Raw genomic sequence first — 27,115 nt, forward strand, 5'->3', positions numbered from 1 at the left:
TCTTTCTTTCTTTCATTCATTTGTTCTTTCTTTCTTGTTTCCAACCAGAGTTTATTGATGCTGGGCTGCCAAGCAGGGCACTGGCTACGGGGGCGCTCTGGTCCTGCGTGGCAGGGCCCAGGCCAAGTGGGGCTTTACAGGGATGCGGCAGCTAAGGGTAGGGGGCGTGGGGAAGGGGCTGCTCCTTCACGGCAAACGGGGAAAATACATTCTTGTCTGGAAGTACAATGAGAAGACAGCTTGTATACCAAAATCTCTAGAAAAGAGTGGGTGGGTTCTAGACCAGCTTCTTAATAAACTATCAGTTTGTGTCTGTGAATAAACCGTTGTAGGAAACCTAAGGCTCAACAATTATTCTACTGACCACTGCAGTGTTCTATTTTATACGAAACAGAAATTATGTCCACTGCTTTTCCTTTTCATAGTATTAATGGATTAATGATAACAGTAACTCAAATTCCTAGCATCAGTGCTAGGAATCACAAGCATTATCTCACATAATTTCTCACAACAAACAGTGAGGTAGTCCTTATAATAGTTCCCACAGAGAATAATTCTCCATTTTGAGAGTGAGGAAGGGGGTAAGTCAAGTAATCTATCCTTGTTCACAATGTTAATAAGTAGAACTTAAATAAGAACCCAAGTGTTTCTGACTTCGGAGCCAAATTCTCAACCTGTTGAAAAATCTATCCTCGGATCCAGCTATACATTCCTGTCGCAGTCAAGGCTCAGTTGCCAAAAACCAGAATCTATTCTGACTAGCTGAGGCCCTCATTGCGAGGGCTGAATAAACAAACTCTGTATGACTTTCCAAGAACAACTTCTAAGCTCTTATTGGAGAACTGGACACCCGGGACCTGCTGCTTCTTTCCAATATCAAGAATCTGCCATTCTAGAATCAGATCCCCACTGCCATCACCAGAAACTGTCTCTTCTGTGGCCATCACCGGGACCATACCACACCTGCTGTAATTCACACCAGAATGACTGTCCCTTCATCTGCCTTTTGACACACCGAACGCTAATAACTGAATATGAGCCACACAGAGGACCTCCATGACCTACAGTGCTTCCAACAAACTGCAGCCTCCAACACTTCTGCCTTCCAAATCCCGCACCCCTGCATCTGATGTGATGAACCTTAATCAAATTCAGAACCCTCTTGGAGAGGGAGATGGAAAGTTATGTTTTAGCTGCCCAGTGTCTGCAGTACAGGAGGGGCATTGGAGAAGGAGAGTAGGATGAATGTTGAGTTCTAAGCCACAATAGCCCCTATGAGTTCCAAAGATTTGAATATCCTGTTGAGGGTTCTCCTGATTAGGACTGCAAAATACTGTATGCCTAGGAGAAGTTTCCAGAGTTCTCGTCAAATTCTCAGGGGTTCACAATGCAGAAAGGGGTCAGATCTACCTTAATATATCTGTATTATTATGACAATCTTGAGGACAAGATTAGCATCGTGCAAGGGACTCAGACATAGGGATTAAGACAGGAGCTCTCACGCTCAGTAGTTCAAATTCTGGTTCTGCTACTTAGTAGATGTGTGTCCTTTAGCAGGTTGTCTGATGCCTTTGTGCCTCAGTTTTTCCTTCTCTAAAATCTGGAGAACAGATTCAACTTAACAGTGGTGTTCAGAAGATTAAGCGAAACAATATGTATATTCAGAAGAATGCCCGGCTCTTGAGAAATGCCCCCTAAATGTTAGCTGTTGTGACCAGAACAATCCTTAGGCAAGATAAATTCTAACCTTAAAAGACTTGCATTCATGCCCCATACATAAATTTATTCCCACTTTCATATGCTCATAGGAGAAGTGAGTACTTGATATCCTGTGGCAGTAAACAGAAAGACAAGCTCCTGTTTATATGAAGATGACTTCATTCTACTTAAAGAATATATTCATCTAGCAGCTAATTACTGCCAGTTCAAGTCTGTGCCAAAACCAAGGTTGCCAGTTTGGGAAGGCATTCTTTGGGACCTACATGGAAAATACTTTGAAAGTATTCAAAACGCTAACTCTTAATTGCAGGGGTGTCTATTAATAGTTACGTCATCTGGCAGGCCCCTTCAGATACAGTCTTACTCAGTCAAGTAGTCCATGCAAGTCTTGTTAGCTGGGCAAGGTGGATGATGGATAAGTCCTGCTGACAAAAAAATCTTGCTATCTAACACCCTACCTTCCGTACTTAAAGGACCGGGATTTACAGGCTACCATGGATTCTGCTCAATCATTTGGGCAAATCTAATAAGTCCTGCAAAGAAAAAAAAAAAAAAAAAAAAGGCCTCAGCTTTGCTAGCAAGTACTCCCATGAGCCGCCTCTGGACAACAGAAACAATGTTCCGTGTTGGCAAGAATGGAAATCAGACCCTTTAACTACTTTCCTTAGTGTCTCAAATGTATGTGCCGAAGAAATGCAAGAAATACCTACATTTAAGCTACTCGTCAGAAGTTCAGTGTTCAACTACCTGCCTCCAATCCAATGCCTGCTTGACCTCAGATTGTAGCACATTAAGAAGAACAATTATGACCAGTATCAGTGAACACTTAGGGAAAAGGATTCTCGAACATCCTACTGGTAGTAAGAATTAGCATGACTTTCTGATATTGACATGGAAATATTTAACAAAATCTCTAAAAGTCAATACTTATTGACTCGCCAATTTCACTTCTAAGAATTTATTCCAAAGAAATAATCTGACAACTACACAAATCATACTTCAAAGATCTTCACAAAGACTCACTTAGGAATTGTTTATAATGCAAACAATTAGGAAAGAACTCAACGTTCAAAGTGTAAAACTGGTTAAAACAATTCTAAGGCATGGCCTTAGAATCGAATTCTATGCAGCTACTAAAAGTAAAATTTAGATGTATTTAAATATTGACACGGAAAAAAAAAAAATATTGACACGGAAAGATGTCTGTGATGTAAATTTCAAAAACCAGGTGCATGGTATAATCTCATTTGTATTGTGTATACTTATATCTAATATATACATATATGTGACCATATGCATTATATATTGTATAGTTATATATAAATATAAATATATTTTAGAAAGCTATGCACTGAAAGGTTAACAATAGTACCACTGAATGTTTGAGATTATGAGTAATTTTTATTTTCTTCTGGCTACTCTGTATTTTGCTAAAAATGAACAGTATGTATTACTTTTGTTAATCAGAAAAAATAGCAATTATTAAAAATGCAAGCCCACACAATAGCACTTTTATCTGAGGATAGTCCAAAATACATACCAAGATTCACAAATTCAGAATCATACAGAATTTCTACACTCTTTCTCTGTATTTTGTATGGAATAAGCAAACACTAAAGTTTTTAGAAGACAGGTAGGCTAAGCAAGTAAGTGTAGACAAGGTATGAGGCAATAAAGAAGGTAAGTGACCATGATTAACTACAGAGGGCATATCCAGTTCAAAGGCATTCAAATTCAAAAAATATTTCCAAGCATTCAGCATACATCTGCAGGCTCATTCTGAACAGGAAGCCGCTAAAAAGGGCCTTTGCTGTATAAACCTAAACACACAACATATATTATTTAAACTCTCACACAACTACAACTGGACATCACTCCCCCCCCGCAATCTCCCTCCCCACTTACACCAGTCTCAAGTTGGTGTAAGTGGTATCTATAAAGAAGACCAGGTTTTCATGTTTGTAAAATTACCTTTCTAAAATTTAACATAAGAAAAGTTTGTCTTTCTTAATAAACTTGTCTGCTTCCTTCCATAACAATAAAAAATGGATTTAATTGGCTTTCCCTTTTAGTTACTTATTGTTCAAGAAAACTCAGAAATGACCCTTAGCTTAGATTGTCCTGCTACAACTGTCTTTTCCCCTCCACCGCTTAGTTCTCATTCACTTGCCTTGATGGTTACAGTATATGTATTACTCTTATATTAGACGGTACTCCGACACCACTAGAAATATTTCTGAAATTCAGACTGGACAGAGACAAGTAGAAAATAATTAATATAGTGAAAAAATATTAGCAATGTAAGACAATACTTGTAATGACTTGCACATATACTTTATATACTTTGGTATTATCCCTACTTATTGGCTAAATTTTAAACTATATTTAAATTTAAATTTTAAACTAAAATACAAACTGTATATAAAATATGGAGAATGTAATAGCTCACATGGAAAAGAATCAGGAAAACAACATGTAAAAAAAAAAAGCTGAAGGGGGTAGGAAGAGGAATGAAAAAAATGTGTGACAATTACATGGTAGAATATGTATGTGCAGCCACCATTATGCCAAAAGTAAGATAAAATGAGCAGCAACTTTCTTAGGAAGCTTATACCCTTACAGGGTAAGTGTGTGGGTAAGTGTGTCTGCAGAGTCTACCTTCCATTCCCTCCGGGCCCTGTGCCTGCCTTTCTGCTCCCCCAGGCTACTCTTTCTACCTATAGCTGCTGTTTTTCCACTTACCCACCAATAACCTCTCTCTCAAAAACCAGAAACGAGAATATAAATATTCCTCAAATGTAAAGTTGTGGAACTAAGATGTTTATTAAAAATTAAAAATTGATGGTAGGTAATTATCAAAATGAAATGTGCTAAGATGAGTCATATTAAAATTAATTATAAATATTTTAAATGGTATTTTACTCTGACACTTATAAAATGCTCCTTTTTTAGAAAAAGAAATTTTAAGGATCAGTGAAAAGCTGGAAAATTCTTTAAAGAAAGCCCTTCTATAAATTCAAGACACGTGCTGAGTCAACAGTGCGACTGTGATGGTAAGAGGCTGAGCAGCCCTCCCCTCAACCAGATACACAGATAACAAAGTACATTAACCAGTTTCTTGTCTTTATCGCCTAGTGAAATAAATTTCAGTTTAGAGAAGTGAAACCCAAACACACCAGTATAAGCTGATTATTATTTAAAAAATACATTCCTTGTTTATTTATCTGGACTCTCAGTAAGATGGAATAAAACAAAACACCTTAAAAGACAAGGATCTTCCATAATAAATCAGCCCCCACTTCTACTTACAGTCATTTAAACACTTAATTAGTGGCTAGTGGCCAGAAAACCTTAGAAAGTGAAAGTGGGATGAGAAAGTAATATCATCCCAATGCCTAAAGAGCACTTAGGATAAAGTTAAGGCTTTCCAAAAAACATTCCAGGGTGTAAAATCAAAGAAAAATTTGAGAGAAATTAATTGTTTCGTCAAAGATAGTGAGAACAAAGTTTCATATACTTCGTAATCTAAAGAGAGTCTCAAGAACAAGAAAAACTTAAGAAAAATGTGGTTTTTACCCCCCCCAAACAAGAAAAGCACAAAAAGTGTATAAGAGATAGTGGGTATTTCTGAATTAAAATGAAGTACCCATAGCATCAGCATTCGATAAATATTAAAAGTCACAATGCGTGTGCCTGGGTGGCTCAGTGGGTTAAGCCTCTGCCTTTGGCTCAGGTCATGATCTCAGGGTCCTGGGATCAAGCCCCGCATCAGGCTCTCTGCTCAGCAGGGAGCCTGCTTCCTCCCTTCCCACCCCTCTGTCTGCCTCTCTGTCTGCTTATGATCTTTGTCTGTCAAATAAATAAATAAAATCTTTATTAAAATCTTTTTTAAAAGTCACAATGCTTGTGCAGATGACAATCTAGAAATTAATTATTGATAGAGACAGAAAAATAGCACTGTCATCATTACCCGAAAACACCAAAGAACATGAGATATGGTGATGAAAGTGTATTTCACTCTTCTAAGATAGTAGAGGGTGCTAGAACCATCAAGTACTGGTAGAAACATTAGAAAGCTTCTATAAAAAGTCCCCCAGGTAGATTATGGCACTAGAAACCTACCCACTAAAGTGTCTTCTTAATGTCCAGAACGAATACCTAGAAACCCAGATCCAACAAATGAGCAGCAAATTACAGAGAAAACAACACCATGAAGTCTGTAGTCCCATTTAAATAAAACTCCAAGAGGAAAGAGTCTGCAGTGGTGCTGGCAGGGATTCTAAAGCAGCAGCAGCAATCCATAAAAGGCTTCTTAATTTTCTTGTCATTTAAGAATTAAGCCACTTCCAGTTCACACAGATCCTACCAGGTGCACGAAATTGATGTCATTATGAGCCATCAGGAAATACCCACCGAGACCTATACCAACACTGAGAAGTTGTGTTAAACAGCTGTGTGTTTTAATTGATTTGTATTATTTAAAATAGGAACAGTTAAAAGTCAGTTATCGGATGTTGTGTAAAAGAGACGCCTAAAGACTCCAGGGAGACTGAGTTCAGAAGAAAGCCAATCACTGGAACTTCACTGAGCACTTAAGATTATTACTAGAGGAAGCACAATTAAATCATCAGTTTATCAGCCATCATTATAAATCACCAGGCAACATATCAAGCTTCATTATTTAAGACTCCTTAACCAGTGACTTCCTGCATCACTAAGAGTCAAAAGCAATCTATTCGCCAAAAGGTACCTAAGGAGTTCTGTTTTTTGTTGTTTGAGTTTTGGCTTTTGTTTTTTTGTTTTTTTTTTATCTTAAGAGATTTATGATGGAAATATAATGAAAACTCACTGAAATTAATTACCATATTTTCGCATGTTTTAGACATGATGAAGTCTTCAAAATGAAATTAATGGTATTTGGGGTATGTAAAATATGTATTAAACAGATTCCTCTTAACTCTACTCCTTGCAAATGTTTAATCCAGTTCTCTCATAGCACTTGTGTGGGATCACATGAGGAAATATAATGAGCTTCTTTCCAACTTTATCCACCCAATCCCATTCATTTACTCGTACTTGGACAGCCTTCCCAGACATGAAGAATCAGAAAACAAAGGACCTCCAAAATCTTGGTTTCCAAATTTAAAGTGCACAGTGTTGGAAAATATTCGCAGGGACATATGACACAGGTTGAGCTTTGTAAGCAACTCTCTTTTTTAGTATTTCCACCAACTCTGTGTAGATGCTGCCATTATCTTTAATAGAAAAATAAGATGCCCAGAGTTTTTGAACTATGCCTGAGTTCATATAGCTAGTAAGCAGTGGTGCTCACTCTGTCTGGTTCTGGCACCTCGATAAAGTCTCTGAAAGAAAGCAAGACTCCTTGGAAAATGGAGGGGTGAGTCTGGGCATGAATTCTGCAATGTGAATATGCAACAATTGGTCAATTCAAAAAGCAAGAACCCATCAAAGCTACTTGGGTTATATCAAAATAACTCAGGAGCCAACTTAAAGAGACTTTAAAATTATTTTTTAATCTAAATTCAATTTAGATAATAATACACTATAGTGTATTATTAGTTTCAGGGGTAGAATTCAGTGATTCATCAGTTGCATATAATGCCCAGTGCACATTCTATCAAGTGCTCTCCTTCATGCCCATCACCCAGTTACCCCAGTTGGATATAACTCTCAGTTTATTTCCTGGAGTTAAGAGTCTCTTATGGTTTGCCTCCCTCTATGTTTTCATTTTATTTTATTTTTCCTTCCCTTCCCCTATGTTCATCTATTTTGTTTCTTAAATTCCACATATGAATGAAACCATATGATAATTGTCTTTCTCTGACTGACTTATTTTACTCAGCATAATACCCTCTAGTTCCATCCCTGTTGTTGCAACAATTGAATAACGATAAAGATAACCACTTTAATGAATTAAAAATGCATAAAACATCTATATCCATGAGTCCACAAAGATACATAAGAAAACTTTCTTGGTCACCTTAGGATGTTAGAAAACAAGGTTATTATCTTAAGCTAGAACATTTATCCTGCATTTTCTATACAAAGCATATGTCAAGTAACTAATCTGGTGGGGGAAACTGCTGTTATAAAGCAGCCCAACTAATAAATAATGAATTCTGGAATTAGAACATCACCATTTGCAACCCTTAATGAGTTTATGGATCTAAGCAATAATCATGAATGGCTGCTAACACCACAAAAAAGAATGACAACCAAACAATATGTGCCTCTTGATAGAAGTATCCAGAATCACCTATTGAAGTATTCTTGCCCCAAAAAACAAACCTGAATCTGATCAACCCTCCAGATCTAACTACCAGTTTATAGAAAGCTCAGGGAGGAACATACCAAACAATACCATAGGATTACAATTAGGAAAACAAACAAACAAACAAACAAAATGTATGAGGAAAAAAAAGAGAAAAGAATGAGAATCCTTGTTTTCAAAAGTCTTTAGAGATGTTAAACATTTTAATATATAAACCTTATTTGAATCCGACTCACAGAAACTATAAAAAATTTTTTAAAATGTGGAGATTTAAGCATTAATTGCTTATTTAAGGATATTAAGAAATTATTATCAGTTTATTGTGATAACAGAAATGTGGTCATGTTTATTAAGAGTCCTTACATTTTTTTCAATTAAGCTTTTTGAGATAACAATAGATTCCATATGCAATTGTAAGAAATAATACAAAAAGATTATTCATACCCTTCAGCAGCTCCCCAATGATAACACCTTGCAAAACTATAGTAAAATATCACAACCAAGATACTAACATTGATAGGTCAGACACAGGACATTTCCATTGCTACAATGTTCCCTCTCATGTTGCCTGGTATAGCCACACTCTCTTCCTTCCCACCTACATCTCCTTCTCTAACACCCAACAAGTAGGTACAAATCCCCTCTCTAATTTCAAAAAATGTTAGATTAAGTGGAATCATGTATTATGCAACCTTTTGGGATTGGCTTTTGGAACTCAGAATAATTTTCTGGACACTCATCCAGGTTGTTCAGCATACCAGTAGTTGGTTCCTTTGTGCTACTGGATAGGATTCCCTAGTAAGGACGCACAACTTCATTTAATCTCCATGGTCTGAAGGACATCAGAGTTATTTCCATTGGGCTACTATGGATAAAGCTGCTATAAACATTGGTATAAAGTCCTTGTCTTTTAAAGATACATACTTAAATTTGTATGGATGAGATATAATGTTTAAGATTTGCTTCCTAAATATTCCACATTGGGTGAGATACTATCTATCTATCGATAGTATCTATCTATCTATCTATGTATATATATAGATATATATGAGATTGGTCATTAGCTTGTAAATGCCTTATACTACTAATCTACTTTTGGATATGTTTATAATTTTTCATAATATAAGGTTTAAAAATAAGAAGACAGTAAGAAACAATTACTTATCTGATCACTTCCACATAAACAAATACATCTTCAAGTAAAATTGAAAGTATGCTTTGTTATGACTTTTAATCTGTGCCAAGATCACAGGAGTTCTTTATCTAAGACATGGAGCCCGCATATGCAAGTAATCATTTTTGTAACATTCACTGTACTAATATGGGCAGATACAACCCAGGCATCTGTTAACTTTCTTTCAGAAGTTCTTTATTGGGCTACAGGGTTGAGATAATAGGTAATTCATAATGTTGGACAAAAGCAGGTAAGTAATCACCATAATCAAATGTATGAGATTCATTAGTGGCTTGTCGTCAAAAGAGAGGGTTCATGTCTGACATGAACAGGTCCTTATCATCAAGACAAACGCTGAGAGAACAGAAGTGTGATTACTAAAGATGAAGAGCAACAAGCTATATGAGCACAATCAAGCCTGAAGATGAAGTGAAACACATTTTCTGTTGCGCGGAGGCTGCTTTTGTTTTTGAGCCTCTCTGAAGGACAGGATATTATTATCATGTTCAGTCTGCAAGCTAATGGTTCTTTACTATAATTCTGCAAAACACTATCTACTGTTTGGTGCCACCGACAGTCTATCAGCCCATTCTCCCCCAGTGCTGTATCACAACCTCCCTTTCTCCCAGCTGAGGACACTCAGTGTTTCTCTCCACATGTGGTTTTACAAAAATGAAGATCCACTTTCTCAAAGATCTCAGGCAAAGAAGAGCATGTAAATACTAAAGCATTAACTAATCTAGGAATAAAAGCCAAGACCACCAAAGGAGACATTCACGATGACTTTCGAGTGCCAACTAATACAAGAGCGACAAGTGAGTTTCCTTGGCTAGGTCTTTAATGCCCACATATGCACTGCAAAGAGCAATTCTAAAGCTGCCACAAAGTTTGTTGTCAGAGATCGAATAGCTGTCCACAGACCAATCCACATAAGACAAATCCCAAAGGAAGACCTAAATGTTCCAGTTGTGTTGCAGTTTGGTTATATCAACCATCTCTCCCATTAAGTGAGCCCTCACACTTGGGTCTTAGAAATAATAATGCTTATTGTGATTGGATTTGACCATTCCTACTATACTATGACAGGTAGGAGTAGATGGTCCATTAACAGGCTGTCTACATGACACTTAAGTGACTACAGATTAAAAGATATTAGTCAATTCAGTTACAAACAATAAATGTACAGATTGGTTCATGTGGTCGGTTTAGCAGCTTGGAGTTCTATCAGCAGAAATCTCTTTGCAACATCATATTAGGAAACTAAGAAAATGTAGTTGAGTTCAAAGTCTTGTTCATATGTCATAAGTCACAACGGAGACACAAAGAATTAAAACCCAAAATGACATAGATCTCCAGGAATTGTGCTATAGGCTTGCACTGAGATTGATAACACTGACAGAAAAAGGGAAAGGATAAGAAATGGGCTCAAGAACATAACGTAAAATGTAAATGAAAAGAAGCTGAGAAAAAGGTACTAAAGGTAAATGCAGATGTACTTTGGGATGTTTTGCCATCTATCTTTTGCCTCTAACCTTTGCCGTTTCCCTTGACTCTTCCAACCAAATGTTTTCTGGGTCCTGTGGATTCTGACACCACAGTATACAATCTGAGACAGCCTGTGGTCACAGGCAAGACACTGGAAGTTGAAGCTCTTAGCACTCACCTTGATGCTTAAAGATTATCTAAAATGCTTTGCATATAATGAAATGTTCTTGCCAAAAATCTCTAGGATGTGTTTGCTTATGTATCTTATTCTTCTTCAGAGCAACCACCTATGCCTGGTCTACAGAACTGGAATTTCAGAGGGGACCGCTTCTGTGAGCTGAAGTGGTTTCAAGAAAGGAACGTGAGAGAACAAAAGGAAATAGAAAGACGTGACAAAGGCAACAGGGAAGACAAGGCTGGAAAGAATTCCAAGAACGAACTGCACAGGATGGCTTCTGGGAATCGAACATCGAACAGCCACGTTTGGCAGGAGCTGAGACTGTGTACAGCGGGGTCAAAGAGAAGCTTGAAAGGACAGGCTGGAGCCAGGGAGTGGCAGCCACTGCGGCCCAGGTGAGGCATTTGGACCACATGCCATAGGCCTTTGGACCGCTACTGCAGGTTTGTGCATAGGCAAGATACACACATCATGGTTAGGAGGATGTGGTAGGGCAGGGAAGTAGGGCAGGGAGGAAGGAGCAGAAGACTGAGGTTTGAGGCCTTACTAACTGTTCCAGGTGAGGCTGGAGGACTTGATCTAAGAGGGCAATGGTGGGAAAGGAGAGGAAAGGATTAACTTGAGGGGCTGTGTGAAATATGCATGTACTTAAACCTAGTTTTGTCCTCAATTAAAACCTAGAAAATGGTCATTTACAGCTACTGCCAAAGAACTACTTACAAGATGCTAAGGATTCTTACGTTGATTGGGAGGTAAACTGTCATTATTATGATCAAACACATAAGAGGGCATAAAAATTCTAATGGCTGATAAAATCATTTTTAAAGGAAGCTTTGATTAAGCTTAACAGAGCCTGGGAAAAAATAAGATTTTTGACACAAGTAAAAATTATTTTTAAGGAGACCATGATTGGTTGCAAGGTGATGAGTATTTTTAAATTTCTAAAATAATTAACTGCTGATTTTAGTAAGGCACTAATAATGACTTCTATGATTGACAGATCTATTTTTCCCTACTTTTGCAAATCTACTTTTTATATGTACTTTTGCAGATGTATTTTCTCTACTTTTTTCAGATCCCTATTGCAAACCTCTTATTAATCAAAAGTTTACGTTTTGTTTTCTTTTTGCAAATGTACCTATTAGCAAAACTCTGAAGCACTGTAAGTGACACAAGTTAAATCATGTACTTCTTAGTGAATATGCCAACTTAGTTACTACTCTCATTTACTTAATACATTTTTATTGAGCATTCACTATATGATATGTGAACTATGCCAATGCTGGGTGTACAATAAAGAGAGAAAAAGAGGTGCCTGGGTGGCACAGCTGGTTAAGCATCTGACTCTTGATTTCCGCTCAGGTCGTGATCTCAAGGTTGTGATCCAAGCTCAGCGCAGAGTCTTCCTGGGAATCTCTCCACAGCTCCTGCCACCAACTCATGTACTCTCTCTCTCTCTCTATCTCTCTAAAGTAAATAAGTAAGTCTTTAAAAACAGAGAGAGAGAGACAGAGAGAGAGAGAAAACAAGGTTCTGCCCACATGGGAATGCACATTAATTAAATACATTAATTAAAAGTAACTGTCCAAATACATAATTGAAAATTGTGAAAAGCACTGTAAAGGAAAACGACTGGTTGCTTTGAGAGCTTGTAACAGGGAGGAGAAACCATCTCTGGATCTGAGAAAGTATTTTAAAGGAAGCTGTCTCTGAACTGAAATCGGTAAGGATGTAGAGGAATGAAATAGGAAAGAGCAGAGGAGAGAACTAGAAGAAAAGATGAGCAGAGGGAAGGAGTCACATATAATAAAATAAAAGTACTCTCTAACCTGTTGGGTAATGGTGTCCCATGGCTCCTGCAGCAGCTGTGACTTGTAACACTCATGGATTCCTTCCCATATGTCCTTCAGAGCTAAAGGTCTTCCATCTGCAAAAGTGCATCGCAAAGACCATCAGTCAGTAGTCTATTTGACACAATGGTGCTTGGTGTTTATCTAACACTCCTAGAAGAATGCTATGATTTTTTTTTTTAAATCTTTGCTAGTAGTACACATATTACTTATATATCAAAATAGTGCTATATGAATTACTATTTTCTTCCTGAGGGAAATTTAAACATTCAAGCTTCTCTCCTTTGTAACCGTCTAGCAGTTAAATTATCTGCTCATTCATTGCCTGTAGGAATTCTGCAAAATAAATAAAATCCAAATGTATTTTAGAGAGAACTGATAGATACAAGCACAGGCAAAGGACCAGGTAGATGGATTCCCATATTCACAAGGGTGCACTACGAATACCTCTGAAATCTTAATAATTCCTCTAGTTCTTAAATCAAAGACTGTATGTACACCCGCTTCTTTCACTCTCTCATTGACTAACTATCTGTAATGTTCAAATCACTCAGCTGAGTACTATGGGGAATAGAGAAAAGGAAAGCACACTGTTTCTCCTAGTAGGAAGCCTACCATCTACTAGGGAAACTAGGACAAGTGTAACAATAGAATACTAATACCAAAATACTAGATAGAAAGTCGCTGTTGACCAGAGGAAAACTGCAGTTCTCTGTTAGTCCAGAGGTGGGAGACATTAACATCCACTGTTTGTGGCAGGTGAGAAAGGGAATTGTGAAGGGTGGGGGGGACGTGAGAAGGAACTGGCATGAAGACATTAGGAAAACACACAGCGAACAATAATTCACTTTTTCTTTCTTTAAGAAATTCAACCTTAACCTATATTTATAACAATCACAACAATTCACCTATATTCATAACAATCCAAATAGTGTATTTTACGAAGACCACTGTGGCACAAGTAGAGAAATAGGTATCTAATATAGTAAAATAAAGTAGAAAGAAGAAATTACCTCAAGGCTTTGAAACCCCTGGACAGAAGATGGTCTTACTACTAGAATTTAATGCTACTTGGCCCTTCAGAGCTATCAAGTGCTCAGAGCTTAGGGGTGTGCTCCCTTAGGCAAGTGGACAATAGCATTTAAAGAAAGCTCATCAAGGGGGGCGCCTGGGTGGCTCAGTCAGCTGAGCATCTGCCTTTGACTCAGGTCATGATACCAGGGTTCTGGGATGGAGTCCCACATCAGGGAGCCTGCATCTCCTTCTCCCAAACCCAACAACTCCCAGCTCCCATTCGTGCTGGCTCTCTCTCTCTCTCTCTCTCTCAAATAAATAAATAAAATCTTAAAAAACACACACACACAAAACTACAGTACTCTCACTCCTGAGAGCTTTAAGAAAGAAAGAAAGAAAGCTAGCTCATCAATATATCAAATCATTAGACCCAAAGAAGTATTTGGTCATCAGGTGCAATAAAACTTGGGGAAGTAACATACCCTAACCCCTCCCCCCATCACCAAGCAAAAGGTATTGTACTCAGATTCATGGAATTTAAGTAAAGATGTGGACTGTAGAAGAGCACTGGACTTGGAGCCTGGGCTGAGTTTGAATTCTGATGTCGGCACTTACTCTCTGTGACTGCAAGTTATTTGGCTTTCAAGTTTACCTATAAATGAGTATAATTATCCTTCTTAAATCCTGTTCATGTGAATGGGCTTGCATCAGGGCACTCACCCAAAACTGCCAAGGACACAGTCTGAGCTTAATACCTAGTAGGTACCTCTTCCCAGCCCCCACTGCACCACTCCAGTACTTCTTATATTATAAAGCTAAAGGATTCACTTATAGACCACTATTTCTTAGAATTTTCTTATGTTTCTACACCAGGCACATCGTGTTTGATGATATACTAATACTAGAGGCAGGGCATTTCTCATGTTTGACCTGAAAAGCTGAACTTTTCCTCAACCTTTATTTTTAATAAATAGCAATTGAATATTTTGATACATTTTCAATAAGTATTTTCATCTTGGCATTTATCTGGCGGCAGGAGACCATTATCTTGTGATAAATAGTTTTATTCCATTGACATTTCCATGTCTGTAAAATGAACAAGATTTATTCATCCAATTAACATTTGAATGTCATGTTTAGGTACAAGTTAAAACCAAGCTGCCTTCAGTATCTGTGTTATATTGTTTTCTGTACACATTTACGGAGCAGGGCCAAACTTTGCCCTTAAAATAAGCTCTACATATCTTCAAAATATGTGCACGCATGTGTGTGTGTGTGTGTGTGTGCATACACGCGCTGATGTTGGAAGAGGGAAATAGGATCTTAGGTACTTTAATGTCAGATGGTAAACCAAATAATCCAATTATAAAAAGATGACATGCTTTCGAAATAATTTTCAGACATCGATGTTAACAAGAAATCAAGTTGTAGGATAATAAAATGTTTGAGCTGGTATAATTAAGGCAACCAAGGTCTTGAGAAACGTACATCAGCCAAAATCACGCAGCCAGTTCATGACTGCACTAGAGCTGGAATTGAAGTTTCAGTTCCCTTCCCACCATTCCCTGCAGCCTCTGAGCGCGGAGACTGCACCTGGCCCCACTCACACACTGCAAATGTTTTATAAATATTTACTGAACAAATGATAAATGAAAGGATGCCCTCCTTACCTTTCTTTCCTCTAAGATCAAGAAAGGCTCTGAAGACTTAGAGAAGAATGCTGGGTTTAATATCTGGCCATCAATAATGATTTTAATTTTACTCTGTAAAATATTTCAGCCTACAATCTAAGGGTGGAGTAAGTAAGGGGTTCAGATATTACCACTGTCAAAACCCTGCATACTCTGCTGGAACCATTCATACAAAATGCAATAATCGGCAACTAACAACAATGTGGAAAGACCCAGGACAAATGCAACAGAGTATTTCATCAGATTTGATGCTAGAACTGAGGGCGTGTGACGTGTTTTCAGATAATCTCAAAGTTGCAAGATGTAAGTTAACATCTTGCAATACAGAAACTAAAACAATGATCTGGTCAACTTAGAATAACAGATAATTACAGAGTTAAACATATTAAGTTCAAACATAAAAGGATGCATCATGGTCCTACATGTAAGAGTGCGACCCACTTGCTAGAAAGAGAAGAGTGTTTTCTAAGTGAATAGACGTGACTGCATTCTCTAACGCATTTACAGACTGTTTGAAAATGCATGTATTAAGAAAAGAAAATGCCTGTGTTAATGATGATCAAACAAGTCCTGTGCAAGCTACTCTGACAAGAGTGTCAATCTCTCCAGCTTCTGCTGACCATCCACACTGGAGATGATATGGCTAATAGAGCTTTTTCTCTCACGTACAGATAAAACAGTAACGACTGTGATGTGGCTTCTTTTCTCTACATCTTTACATTGACTTGCCCAGTCAGAGTTCAAGCCTTGCCAATCAAAGACATACAAAAGCTAGTTTCATGATCTTTTATGCTAAAACAAAAAATTTTGACCTAATCAGCAATATCTCCAAAACCATGTCATACACTATCGATGCATAAAATGTATTCAAAATATGATTGTGATTCTAATTATTTCAAAACCAAATGGAAACTTCAGAAATTCCACTGAAATCATTAAATGGAGATCATCAAATATATTTCAAAAATCACGTCATAAAAGTAGAGATTTAAATATTGCAGAAACTTTGTGAATTTAAATCTATTTATGAAAACCAAAGACCCTAAACTTCAACTTAAAATTAAGTTGTGGACATAAACAAATACTTGGTTAAGTTCATGAAACACATTATTATGTGGCTTCATGTTCAGTTGAAGGTATCTTCAATCAGAAACTTTAAACCTTGCCAAGAGGGTCTATTTTTTTCTGTCTGGCCTCAGTCAAAGGTGACATAAGCATACTCAATCAACAACTCCCTAGCTTTAGACCCAAGATATTTGATAGAACCAATTTTAACATGCTTAGAAATTTCATTAATCATACTGAGGCTGAGCAGCTCAGTAAAATCCCCTGCCTACTTGAAAAATAGAAGCAGGAGCTGAAATAATTTCAGCAGCAACCCACAAAGTAAGCATGGTAAATTAAGGCCATTTATTTAACAAGTGTTTATTGAATGCCTACTGTGTGCCTCTATCTTCCAGAATGATAACACACATTTGAGCTAAAGGAATATTCTGTCAGCAACCTGGACTGTCAACGTTAAAAGAAGAAGAGACATTGGATGAAAAATAGAATAATTAAAAAGTACAATCTTTAGCAACTGCCAGTAGCATTTAATTTAACAATTTTCATATAAAATCTCTCAATTGAATAATAACCTACATGTCAAGTAATCTATATATTACTCAAAATGTGCAGCTCTCTAAATTAAATTTCTCAAGGCTATTAGTTTTCATGAATCAAATAACAGCATGAGAGATTTCACTGGTACCACCTAACTCTAGGGCAAGCATGCTGAAGTCACCTTTATCCTACTGTGCATGGTCCTAAAATGAAGATTATAGAGAATATATCTTATCTACATTAAGTTTAAAAATAATGTTCTAAATGTGGTCACTAGAAATAAAAAGAAAGGGTGGATTATTCACAGTGCAATATGTCGTTATTCAATATACTGTCTTCAAGAGAGCTTCGAAGGATATAAAAATTCATGTCATACTCCACAGTAAGGCAGAGATGATGCTCCATCAAAGGGGAAAATTCATTTTTGCTTCAGTGAGAAAATTACATTGTGACACGAAATGAGTGTTAATTGTTCATGTACATTCATATCAGATATTATGCTGCCTAATTCTGTAATTTTTATTTATCCCTACATACATTTTTAGCATTTTATATCTTTATTAATCACAGGAAATATGAATGAAAATTCCAAAAATACAGATTATGGCAACTTCTCTTTACTTACATATGACATCAGTTAACTTGTATGTTTTCTGAATTTCTGGTTACTATATCATGCAGTTAAAAAAAAAATGGGCTGAAGAGTTTGAATCTCAACCCCATAGTTTTCTATGTATCTTTGAATAAATCATTTAACCCATCAGGCACTCAATTTTTCTGTACGTGCACAAGGATAATAACAGCTCCTACCTTACACTGTTACCGTGAGGATCAAAATACATAACACAGCTTGTATTACATATGGTATTACTATATGCTAAGCCCTACCCTATTTCATATATTAGCTCACAAACCTCAAAACTCTATGAAGTAGGTATTACTACTACTACTACTACTACTACTACTATCTCAGCTTTTTTTTTTCAGATGAAAGAAAACAGAAAGTTCAACAATTGCCCCAAAGACATGCAGCTAGTTAGTAACACAACTAGGAATCAGAAGGAAGGCATTCTGGCTCCCAGCCCTGCACTTTCACCACTACACTCAACGTCTGTGTATCCAGAAGCTCTCTGCAAACCACTTAAAACAATGCACACTATTAGTTGTGCTGTTGTTGTCACTAGTAGTTCTCCACCAATACTGCCTAACCTAAAAGCATCAGAGTTTTGCCTTTTCCTGGGTTTCTTGCTAGGCTGGCCTGCCCTTTCGCTAATCACTGCATGGACAAATCCCAAGTCCAGCCATGGTCTCTCTTGATCAGTCCAGCTCAAGAAAATCTCTGGTCTTTGAGCCTTGGTAGCAGTTTTGTTCCCCAGCTTTATTGAGATAAAATGGACATATAACACTGTAAATTTAAGGTATACAACATGATTTGATACATGTATCTCATAGGAAATATTTACCACAAAATGTTACTTATGGCACCCATCACCTCATAGTTAGCATTTGTGTGTGTGTGTGTGTGGGATGTTTAGAACATTTAAAATCTACTCTCTTTGTAACTTTTATGTGTATAATACTGTATTGTTAACAACAGACACCATGCTGTACATTACATCCCTAGAACTTACTCATCTTATAAATGAAAATCTGTACCCTTTAACTAATATTTCCTCATTTCTGCTATTGCCCAGAACCTTGGCAACCACCAATCTACTCTGCCTGGCAGCAATTTTTTTTACCTTTGTTATGGCTCTTAATACTGAACTGTCATGATTTTAGAAATCACAATTTATAATTTTAAAAATAATATCAAGTAGATGAAGACATCGCAGATGTTTGATCTTTCAGTATCCAAACACACTTCCAGTGTGGGAGAGAAATTTCAAAATCAGTAGAAGGCAGAGCCCCATTTTCACCACTGAAGCCAAAGGTACATAGACATTCCTTAATCTTATCATTCTAAGGTATCCAGTTGCCTCTAAGTTCTACCTTTCCCATAAGTCCTTTACTACTTGTCATGGTCAGGTCTAATTATTAGGGGCACCTGGTATATGGACTTAAAACACTCTGCTTCGATGACTTTAAAGAAGGAGAAGTGCAGCAATCTGGTTTCAAGTGGAGCAATGATATTTTTCAGCAGATTTGGAAAACAGATTAATGAGTTTCTATACTCTGCACACAGTAGGCACTCATATATGTTTTAATGGATGTTTCTATTTTTTTTTAAAGATTTTATTTATTTATTTATTTATTCATTTGAGAGAGAGCACGAGAGAAAGAGAAAGAGATTGAGGACAAGTGCTGGGGAGGGGGAGAGGGAGAAGCAGACTCCCACTGAGCAGGGAGCCCAAAGTGAAGCGGGGCTCAATCCCAGTACCCTGGGATCATGACCTGAGCCATAGGCGACGCTTAACCAACTGAGTCATCCTGGTGCCCCATGGATATTTCAAATAGGAACCATTTTGCCAAGAGTAAGCAAAGAAATCTTTTTTCCTTATGGAACACAACACAAATATTCATCTATCCAGAAAAGCTAAGATATATTCTCTTTCAGGTAAGAAAGTAAATTTACCTTTTCATGTCCTCTTCCTGGCCTTGGATCCATTTAAAATCTGCAGCTTTTTGTATCTATGATGTTTTGCACTAACACAGGTTAGAATAAACCTTTCGGCTAATTAGTTCTCCCAGTAGTTCTGTTTCCCATTTCTCTAGCATTTTTTTTCTTTAAAACATTTTTAAACCAGGACTTGATTTTTCAATGGGATTTTATTCCCATATCATATGTTTTAAACAAGCATCTTAACTCCCCATACTATTTCAAAACATTTACATGGTTCAACAAATAATTCTTGTTAAATTTCCTCTATTGTTTGGATTTTTCTTTTTTTCTTTTTTTTTTTTTTTTTAAAGATTTTATTTATTTATTTGACAGACAGAGATCACAAGCAGGCAGAGAAGCAGGCAGAGGGAGAGAGAGGAGGAAGCAGGCTCCCTGCTGAGCAGAGAACCCGATGTGGGACTCGATACCGGGACACGAGATCATGACCTGAGCCGAAGGCAGCGGCTTAACCCACTGAGCCACCCAGGCGCCCTATTGTTTGGATTTTTCAATTTGAACAGCTTTATATTAGTTAAATGATTTTTCATTATTTTTCTTAATAACTTTCACTATTTGCTCTTAAATTTGATTTCAATCCATAGAACCTCTTTTTAATGTACCAAAATCCATGTTCCATTCCATTATCATAACTTTATATAAGCCTATGTGGCACATATGAACTTTCTTAAAAGTTTCTCTACAATCAAATAAAGGCTCCAAATTAAATTATGTGTCAAATCATTTTCTATGTTCTGCTCATTGTAATAATTAACTAGAATCATTTTTGTCTCAATCTTTAAGGACCTCTATAACCCACCTTTTCTTTCCTGCTTAACAAGCTACCTTAACTCTCACTGTGCTGGCAACCCCTTCTAACCCATCAGCTCTTTCATCATTTGATCTCAACATATCTTTCCAAACATTTCGTCCACAGTTCATCTTAAAGAAACCTTTACTCCAAACTCGCTTTTACTGTTCTCCAAATACACCATGCTCTCTCCAGCCCTATAGCTTGGCACTCACCCTCCTCCTCTTCTCCAGCACTTTCTCCAGACTCTTCAGAAAAGCCAACCTGTTACCTTCCCTTGCAAGTTGTTGGACAGAGCTGTGGATATTTTACTTTTATTCTCCGACTTCCTCCAACTTCATCTTTCTGTTTTCCTGTTATCTCTTCTATGCATTCCAAAAGACTTCCTCTTGTTCCAGACCATGTTGAACAAGCCTCTTCTTCCTCCTCCTTGATGATTTATATATTGCTCTAAGTCCAAACTTTCCATTATTCTTCCTTTATGCTGGCCTTTATCGCGGTTTGCCTTTGAGAGATAATTATTCCTTGGCTATTTCTTTCTCCCTGTTCCTCTATGAACATCCTTTACGCATATAACAAGTGGACAAATCTTCCACATGAAATATCTGGGTTACATTTTAATTCTATACTTTTACTTCCTGGGCCAATAATAGAATAGATCTCCAGAAAGAACAGACATTCAGTTGCTGAATGGAAGAAATGTTGCCTTCCCTATTCAAAAGCAGCCCTTCTGACTAATTAAAGAAATATGTCAAAACAGTTCCCAAGAAGAACCCATATGTCAGCCAAAGAATTAAATATTTTGAAAATGAGAAGAACCACTTGGTCTATTTTTCAATAGAGATTGAGAACAAAGGAAAAGAAGAAAGACAGGGCAGGAATAAATCAGAATTCAAGCTGAAATAAATATAGAAATCTCTAGTTGTAATGAAAGGGAAAACTATGTAAGCTTAGGACTCTGGTGAAGCCCTCAGACATTATGTATATAGCTGAGTTTTTTTACTACATTTCTAACACTTGCCACCAGTTTTTGACCAAAACCAAGCCCAAAAATGGGACACAAAGTGTACTGGAATGATGGGCAATAGACAAAGCCTTTTGCAAGATACAAATACTTTTTTAAAACCGTGTGCTTCGGGCGCCTGGGTGGCTCAGTGGTTTAAGCCGCTGCCTTCAGCTCAGGTCATGATCTCAGGGTGCTGGGATCGAGTCCCACATCGGGCTCTCTGCTCAGCGGGGAGCCTGCTTCCCTCTGTCTCTCTCTGTCTGCCTCTCCATCTACTTGTGATTTCTCTGTGTCAAATGAATAAATAAATAAATAAATAAAATCTTTAAAAAAAAAAAAAAACGTGTGCTTCAAAAACAGTTGGCGGGGGGGGGGTTGGAAACAGTGAGCACTGAAGATGTCAGTGTTTAGTGAGAATGGACTTCGTGAACTATAAAGCACCATTTGAATATAAGCTATTTATTACTACTGGACAGGAATGTAGTTACCCCTTACCCACTGCTGGGTAACAAATGGTATTAAGTGAGTCCTGTTACTTCTTTCAAACTTCAAATGGCAAAAGCAGTTAGGGGAAAAAAGAATACTGGAAAGGATTTATTTCTCTTCTTAAATCTGAGGGAACCGGGCTCCTAAATGTCCAAGTAGTAGGAAGGAGAGGTACTCAGCAGCAGGATGCTGGTGCAATTTGGCTGTGAGCCTTCCAGGATCGAATAAAACTATGTGTTTATAGAAGCAGAGCAGCTGCTCAGCTAGCTTGGATGCCCACCCTTTGAGAAATCAAGATTCGCCATTTTCCTAAGTCAACTACTTCTGTAGTCTATGAGAAGTATCAAACTAAAGAGTATAGATACAGAGATGTTTTGGGGACTGAACTTCCTGGAGACAACAACATCAGTCTCCTCCTTATAAGCCATCAGAGTAGTTCAAATAAGGTACCATCACAATGTTTCCATCTTTGGGCTATATGCAGAAATGGTTAGAAATTCCCCATCATTGGTTTAGTCAATAAATACTTGTTGATACTATATCACAGCAGATACTGTGGGCATCAAAATGAGTAAGAAAAATAACAAATGTCATATATGTATAATGCGTGCACACACACGCTACCATGAATAAAGCTTGTCACTTTGCAGGTTGTAGGTATTTATTACTAATTTACTTCCTTCTTCTTCTTACCATACAGCTCCATTTTCTTGCTTACCACTCTAATGGGGACAAGCAAACAAATAATTCTGTTATAGTGAAATTTGAGATATAATGTGAAATGAGGTGGTATGAAATATGACGTGGGAGTGACAGGAGCATGTGCCAAGTCAGCTGAGTCCTAGGCCACAGTTTGCCTGGTGGACACTGGCCAATATAGAGGAATAAGAAGTAATCACAATTCAATGGATTTGTATTTCAAGAAATGCAATAAATATTTCTTCTGGAATCTAAACCAGTTGATAAAAGAAAAGGTCATGTCAATTTAAATGGGAATTACTACTACTAATTGCTTTGCTTAAAAAACATAAAGTAGCAGAAGAAAATCAGAGCAGAGCAGAGAAACTAATTTTTTACTAACAATCAAATGCAGAAGAAATTCTAAATATCTGTCAAAAACAGGGCTAAGTGAACTATTTCTGAAGCAACAAAAAAGACCCCTAAGCAAGAAATTTTTATAATCATCCTCTTTCTAGGTCGGAACTCTGTTAGAATGAGACAAAGAAAAATCTGGACCTGGAATAAGAGGAAGATGTTAGGAATCCATTCACCACACTGACAGAGATCTGTTTAACAAACAGATGGACGGCCAGAGTAATCAGATATCACAGAAAAAGGGAATAGATTAAGGGGAATAAATGAAAAATTATGACTCCAGAGTAAAGGGCAAAACATTTTTTAGGATATCCATTAGGTTAAGTTAGTAGAAAAGAGAAAAGAAATTCTTAGAAAATGATAAAGGAAAGAATCATTTTTCATGTTTCTCCGTAAGAAAGCATTCAGTACGCTTGGAAAAATTAAATTAGATATTTTAATGTACCTGAGTAGATATTAAATGAATTCTGGAATTTAAAAATCCCTAGTGCTCACTCCACACAACCCAGAATGGGAGGAGAGAAGAAAAGGAAGGCTGCCACACAAAATAAATGACTTGTTTGGGTTTTCTATCAGCCATAAATAAAGGGTGTCTTGCAAGTATATAGATAGGATCCAAGAAAGCTAGTGGGGTATTTGTTTTTTGATATTTTCCTCTTCTTCTCTTTTTTTAAGGAATAGAAAGCCATAATAAAGAAAAGATCTAGGAAGTCTACAAATTTCATTAAAATAGAATTGGACTTGCAGGAACAATTACTGTGCCGTACTGTAAGGGGAGCTCTTGGCACATAAGAGCAAAGTACACGTATGAGCTCATCTACCAGCCTCGGCAAGACCCACTTCCAGCTAGAAGCAGTCATGTTTCAACACCTCCGATTCCCTAATGCTGACAAGCTAAACAACTTGTTTTGTCTCTGGGAGCTCTTCTCTGGTGATTAACTGCTTATGGTGAATACTAATTATAGGAAAGTACAGTATTGAAGAAGTAGTGTCCTATTTCCTCTACCTGCAGCCTTGAATGTGTCTTTGAGTCTAGAAAAGTACCAGGTAGAGCCACTGCAAACCAAAACCAAGAAAAATATTTCCTCCCCCATGGTAAATAAATGTATCCCCGTCTACTTTTTAGAATAACAGAGTTCACTGACAATAAACCTCCTTTAACCTCTGGGTTCCAAACCAAAGAGAGTTATAACAATAAAGTCACTGTTTTAAAGGCTATAATAATCATATGGATAAATGTGCAGCAAGAGCTTGTGAATTAGTAACTATCAGTGTCCTCAATTCCCCACGTCCCATGTTGAAAATTTACCCCAAATTGTCAGTTCTTAGGAACTGCACCTCAGATTAAAATCTTCCCACCAGGGAGTCTATGAGAATTTGTTCTTGTGTTTTAAATCCTAAGTGCTTGTTAAACCGCCAACACTGCAAAATTAGAGACCATTAAACAATATAAGGCAGCAAGTGATTAAATCTACCAAATACACATTCAAAGCAGCTTAAGCTACTTTTTAATTAAAAATAAAATATCACTGGCTAAATTCAGATGTCTTAGCTATTCAGAAAAAAGTTAGAAGGCTGTTCAAAATGTAAAATGCTGCCGATAAGGCCAGATAGAAAAGGAGAAATGGGGGAGGAGATGGGCTGGGGAAGAGAGCTCCAAGGAGGCAGGGCCTTGCAGTGCTGACCCGGTTTAGTCAGAGGATGAGAAGGGGGAGTCACTGTCGCACTACAGGGTGAGAACTCCATGTGGCTGCTGATTAAATAAGCTTTATTAGCCAAGGCCTCAGAGGAGACAGGGTGTTCCACCTTCTTGGCAAGGGGAATGAGTTGAGTAACAGCATCTCAGGAAGCTACGGCACTGGAGATGTATAGATGGCCGAAGGAAATGTTCGTGCTATTTTTAAATATAGCTTGAACTACTTGATAAAGAGTTTGTGAAATCATTACTAGCACTTGGGGAAGGTGGCATGGGGGCTTCTGATGACCAGAATCACTTAAGAGTGAAAGACATTTTTACTGTAAAGTCAGAAGTACACAAACATTGTAGCTTTAAGTTGTTCCTACTTGTTTAAGGAAAAGAAAAAGGGCCAGGGGACTTAGTCAACGTTGGGCAGGAGGCCAAGAATCTGAAGATCAGACTTAAGGCTGGGATGATATCATTCACTCTGAAGTCTTGATACTCTTTCTAAAGCATGAGAAAATTTACTGGTAAAACCTTACCTCACCCACAGTTTTCTTATTTTTAACTCTTATTTTTTTTTTTCCTCTCAAGAATAATTTTCTAAATCTGCTTTCTGCCTTATATGTAAATGTTATGAATTTACATTTAGCAAGCGACATGGTCTTACCTAAAAAGCTTGCCCTGAAGTAAAGCACAGGCACTTGGTAGCTGCAGGAGTATAAGACATGATACTCGTATTTAACCACTTCGCTTCCCGCTGTGGTCTCAGTCACTTCAAAATCATCCGGGGGTAGTTCTAAAGCCTCCTGAAACAAAGCAAAACAAAAACAAAATGTGTTTGTCAGTTTAAAAAAAAAAAAAAAGTACATTAGCACAGAAAGGGAAAGAGGAGAGTTTCTTCTGGCAAAATAACAGTTAAATAAATATAGGACTATGAGGTAAGGAAAAGGGAGTTTCCAACACTAATGTTTAATGTTTGAGTCCTGGGTAAATAGTAAAACCAGAAAACATTAACATTAAGTAATTCCAGATTGTTTTTGAGAGACAAAGCAGCTCTGGGTAAAGAAACAGGAAGGAAAAGGGAAAAAAAAAAAGAAAAGCAAAAGGTATGTTGCAACAGCAACTCTGAAAAATCTTTACTGTACAATTTTAGCAACAAGATGATGGCTCTACAAGCTACCTTCTTCCCTACCTGTGAAAGCTAAAAACATCCTAACAATTGAACAAGAGACTGTGAAATGTCCCTAAAGATTCTATTGTACTTGCCAAAAGATGATTCATTGTGTGCGGAACAATTCCCAGTTCCATTTTGAATGAGAAAGTTATTTTGCAAGAGGTTGAGTTTGTTAGGTACATTTCAAAACCTGAGATGAGTCTGTTTTCTTTATTATTGTACTATCTGTGGCATATTTCTACAATAAATCTTGATATTTATAATAGAATAAATGGCAAATGCTAATGCCAACTTAAACACAGTTTTTGTAAGTAAAGATAGCTAGCTCACTTCTCACTAATCATTCTTTACTGAGGGATTTAAAAAAAATATTATTATTTGTGGGTGTTTCTAAGGAATTTATCTTAATGTTTGGAAGCAATTAATTGGACATGTTAAGTCAGAATCTCGTTCTATCTACACTCATTTATTTGGGTTGATTTGAGTTGAAAAATTTCCTTTGAAATTAAATTAGTAAAAGGAAAGAAGCAGGTTGGCTTGGCTCATTTCTACCCCTCATTAAAACAGTACAACAATGAACAATTGGAAAGAGTTACAGGAAAGATTTCAAACTTTATCAATATGAAATAAGGTTTCCTGTGGAGATAAGCAAAGCCACAGACTCCTCTCCAGATCTGTATCTGCTTTACTAATTGCCTACTCACAATCAGTTCTTTGGGGGAGATACTACACTGGATAAATCACAACCAAGATACTTACAAAATAGTTTTCACTAAACTCCAGTAAACACTATCAATTAAATATAACAAATTAAGTAACCAGAGAGAAATCAACAAAATATATATTCCAAATACAGAAAGTTAATATAGTAGCAAGAAAGAGGTTTTTCTGTTTATTTGATTTTTCATTAGGCAGTTACCTGTATCTCCTTTAAAGCAGTTCTTCAAACCAAATTCTTTCTTTTTGGTCAAAGATTAGTTGGTTTCGTATTTATAATTTCTTTCCTTTTTTAACATTAGAAAGCATTCTGTCTTTTGTAGATTTAAAAAAAAAAAAAAAAATCATTGCAGGGGCGTCTGGGTGGCTAAGTTTACTGACTTAGTAAAGCCCCTGACTCTTGATTTCAACTCAGGTCATGATCTCAGGGTTGTGAGATCGAGCCCTGTGTTGGGCTCCACAATGGTCATGGAGCCTGCTTCAGATTCTCTCACCCTCTCCCTCTGCCCCACACCCTCTCATCCCTCTCTTAAAATTAAAT

At 37.2% G+C, this 27,115-nt stretch overlaps 1 protein-coding gene across 8 annotated transcripts in view; it reads right to left on the minus strand.

Moving 5' to 3' along the window:
• ATG10 (autophagy related 10) overlaps positions 1 to 27,115 on the minus strand; it is a 316,831-nt gene that overhangs the window by 57,270 nt on the left and 232,446 nt on the right. For all 8 annotated transcript variants that reach the window (XM_032334863.1, XM_032334862.1, XM_032334861.1 and 5 more), the window contains 2 exons: positions 25,351 to 25,489; positions 12,678 to 12,775 (listed from right to left, as the gene is read on the minus strand). In XM_032334863.1, the coding sequence (XP_032190754.1) occupies positions 12,678 to 12,775; positions 25,351 to 25,489 (237 nt within the window). The remainder of the gene's footprint in view (positions 1 to 12,677; positions 12,776 to 25,350; positions 25,490 to 27,115) is intronic.

The sequence above is a fragment of the Mustela erminea genome, chromosome 3, assembly GCF_009829155.1.
Source record: "Mustela erminea isolate mMusErm1 chromosome 3, mMusErm1.Pri, whole genome shotgun sequence".
NCBI classification, from domain to species: Eukaryota; Metazoa; Chordata; class Mammalia; order Carnivora; family Mustelidae; genus Mustela; species Mustela erminea.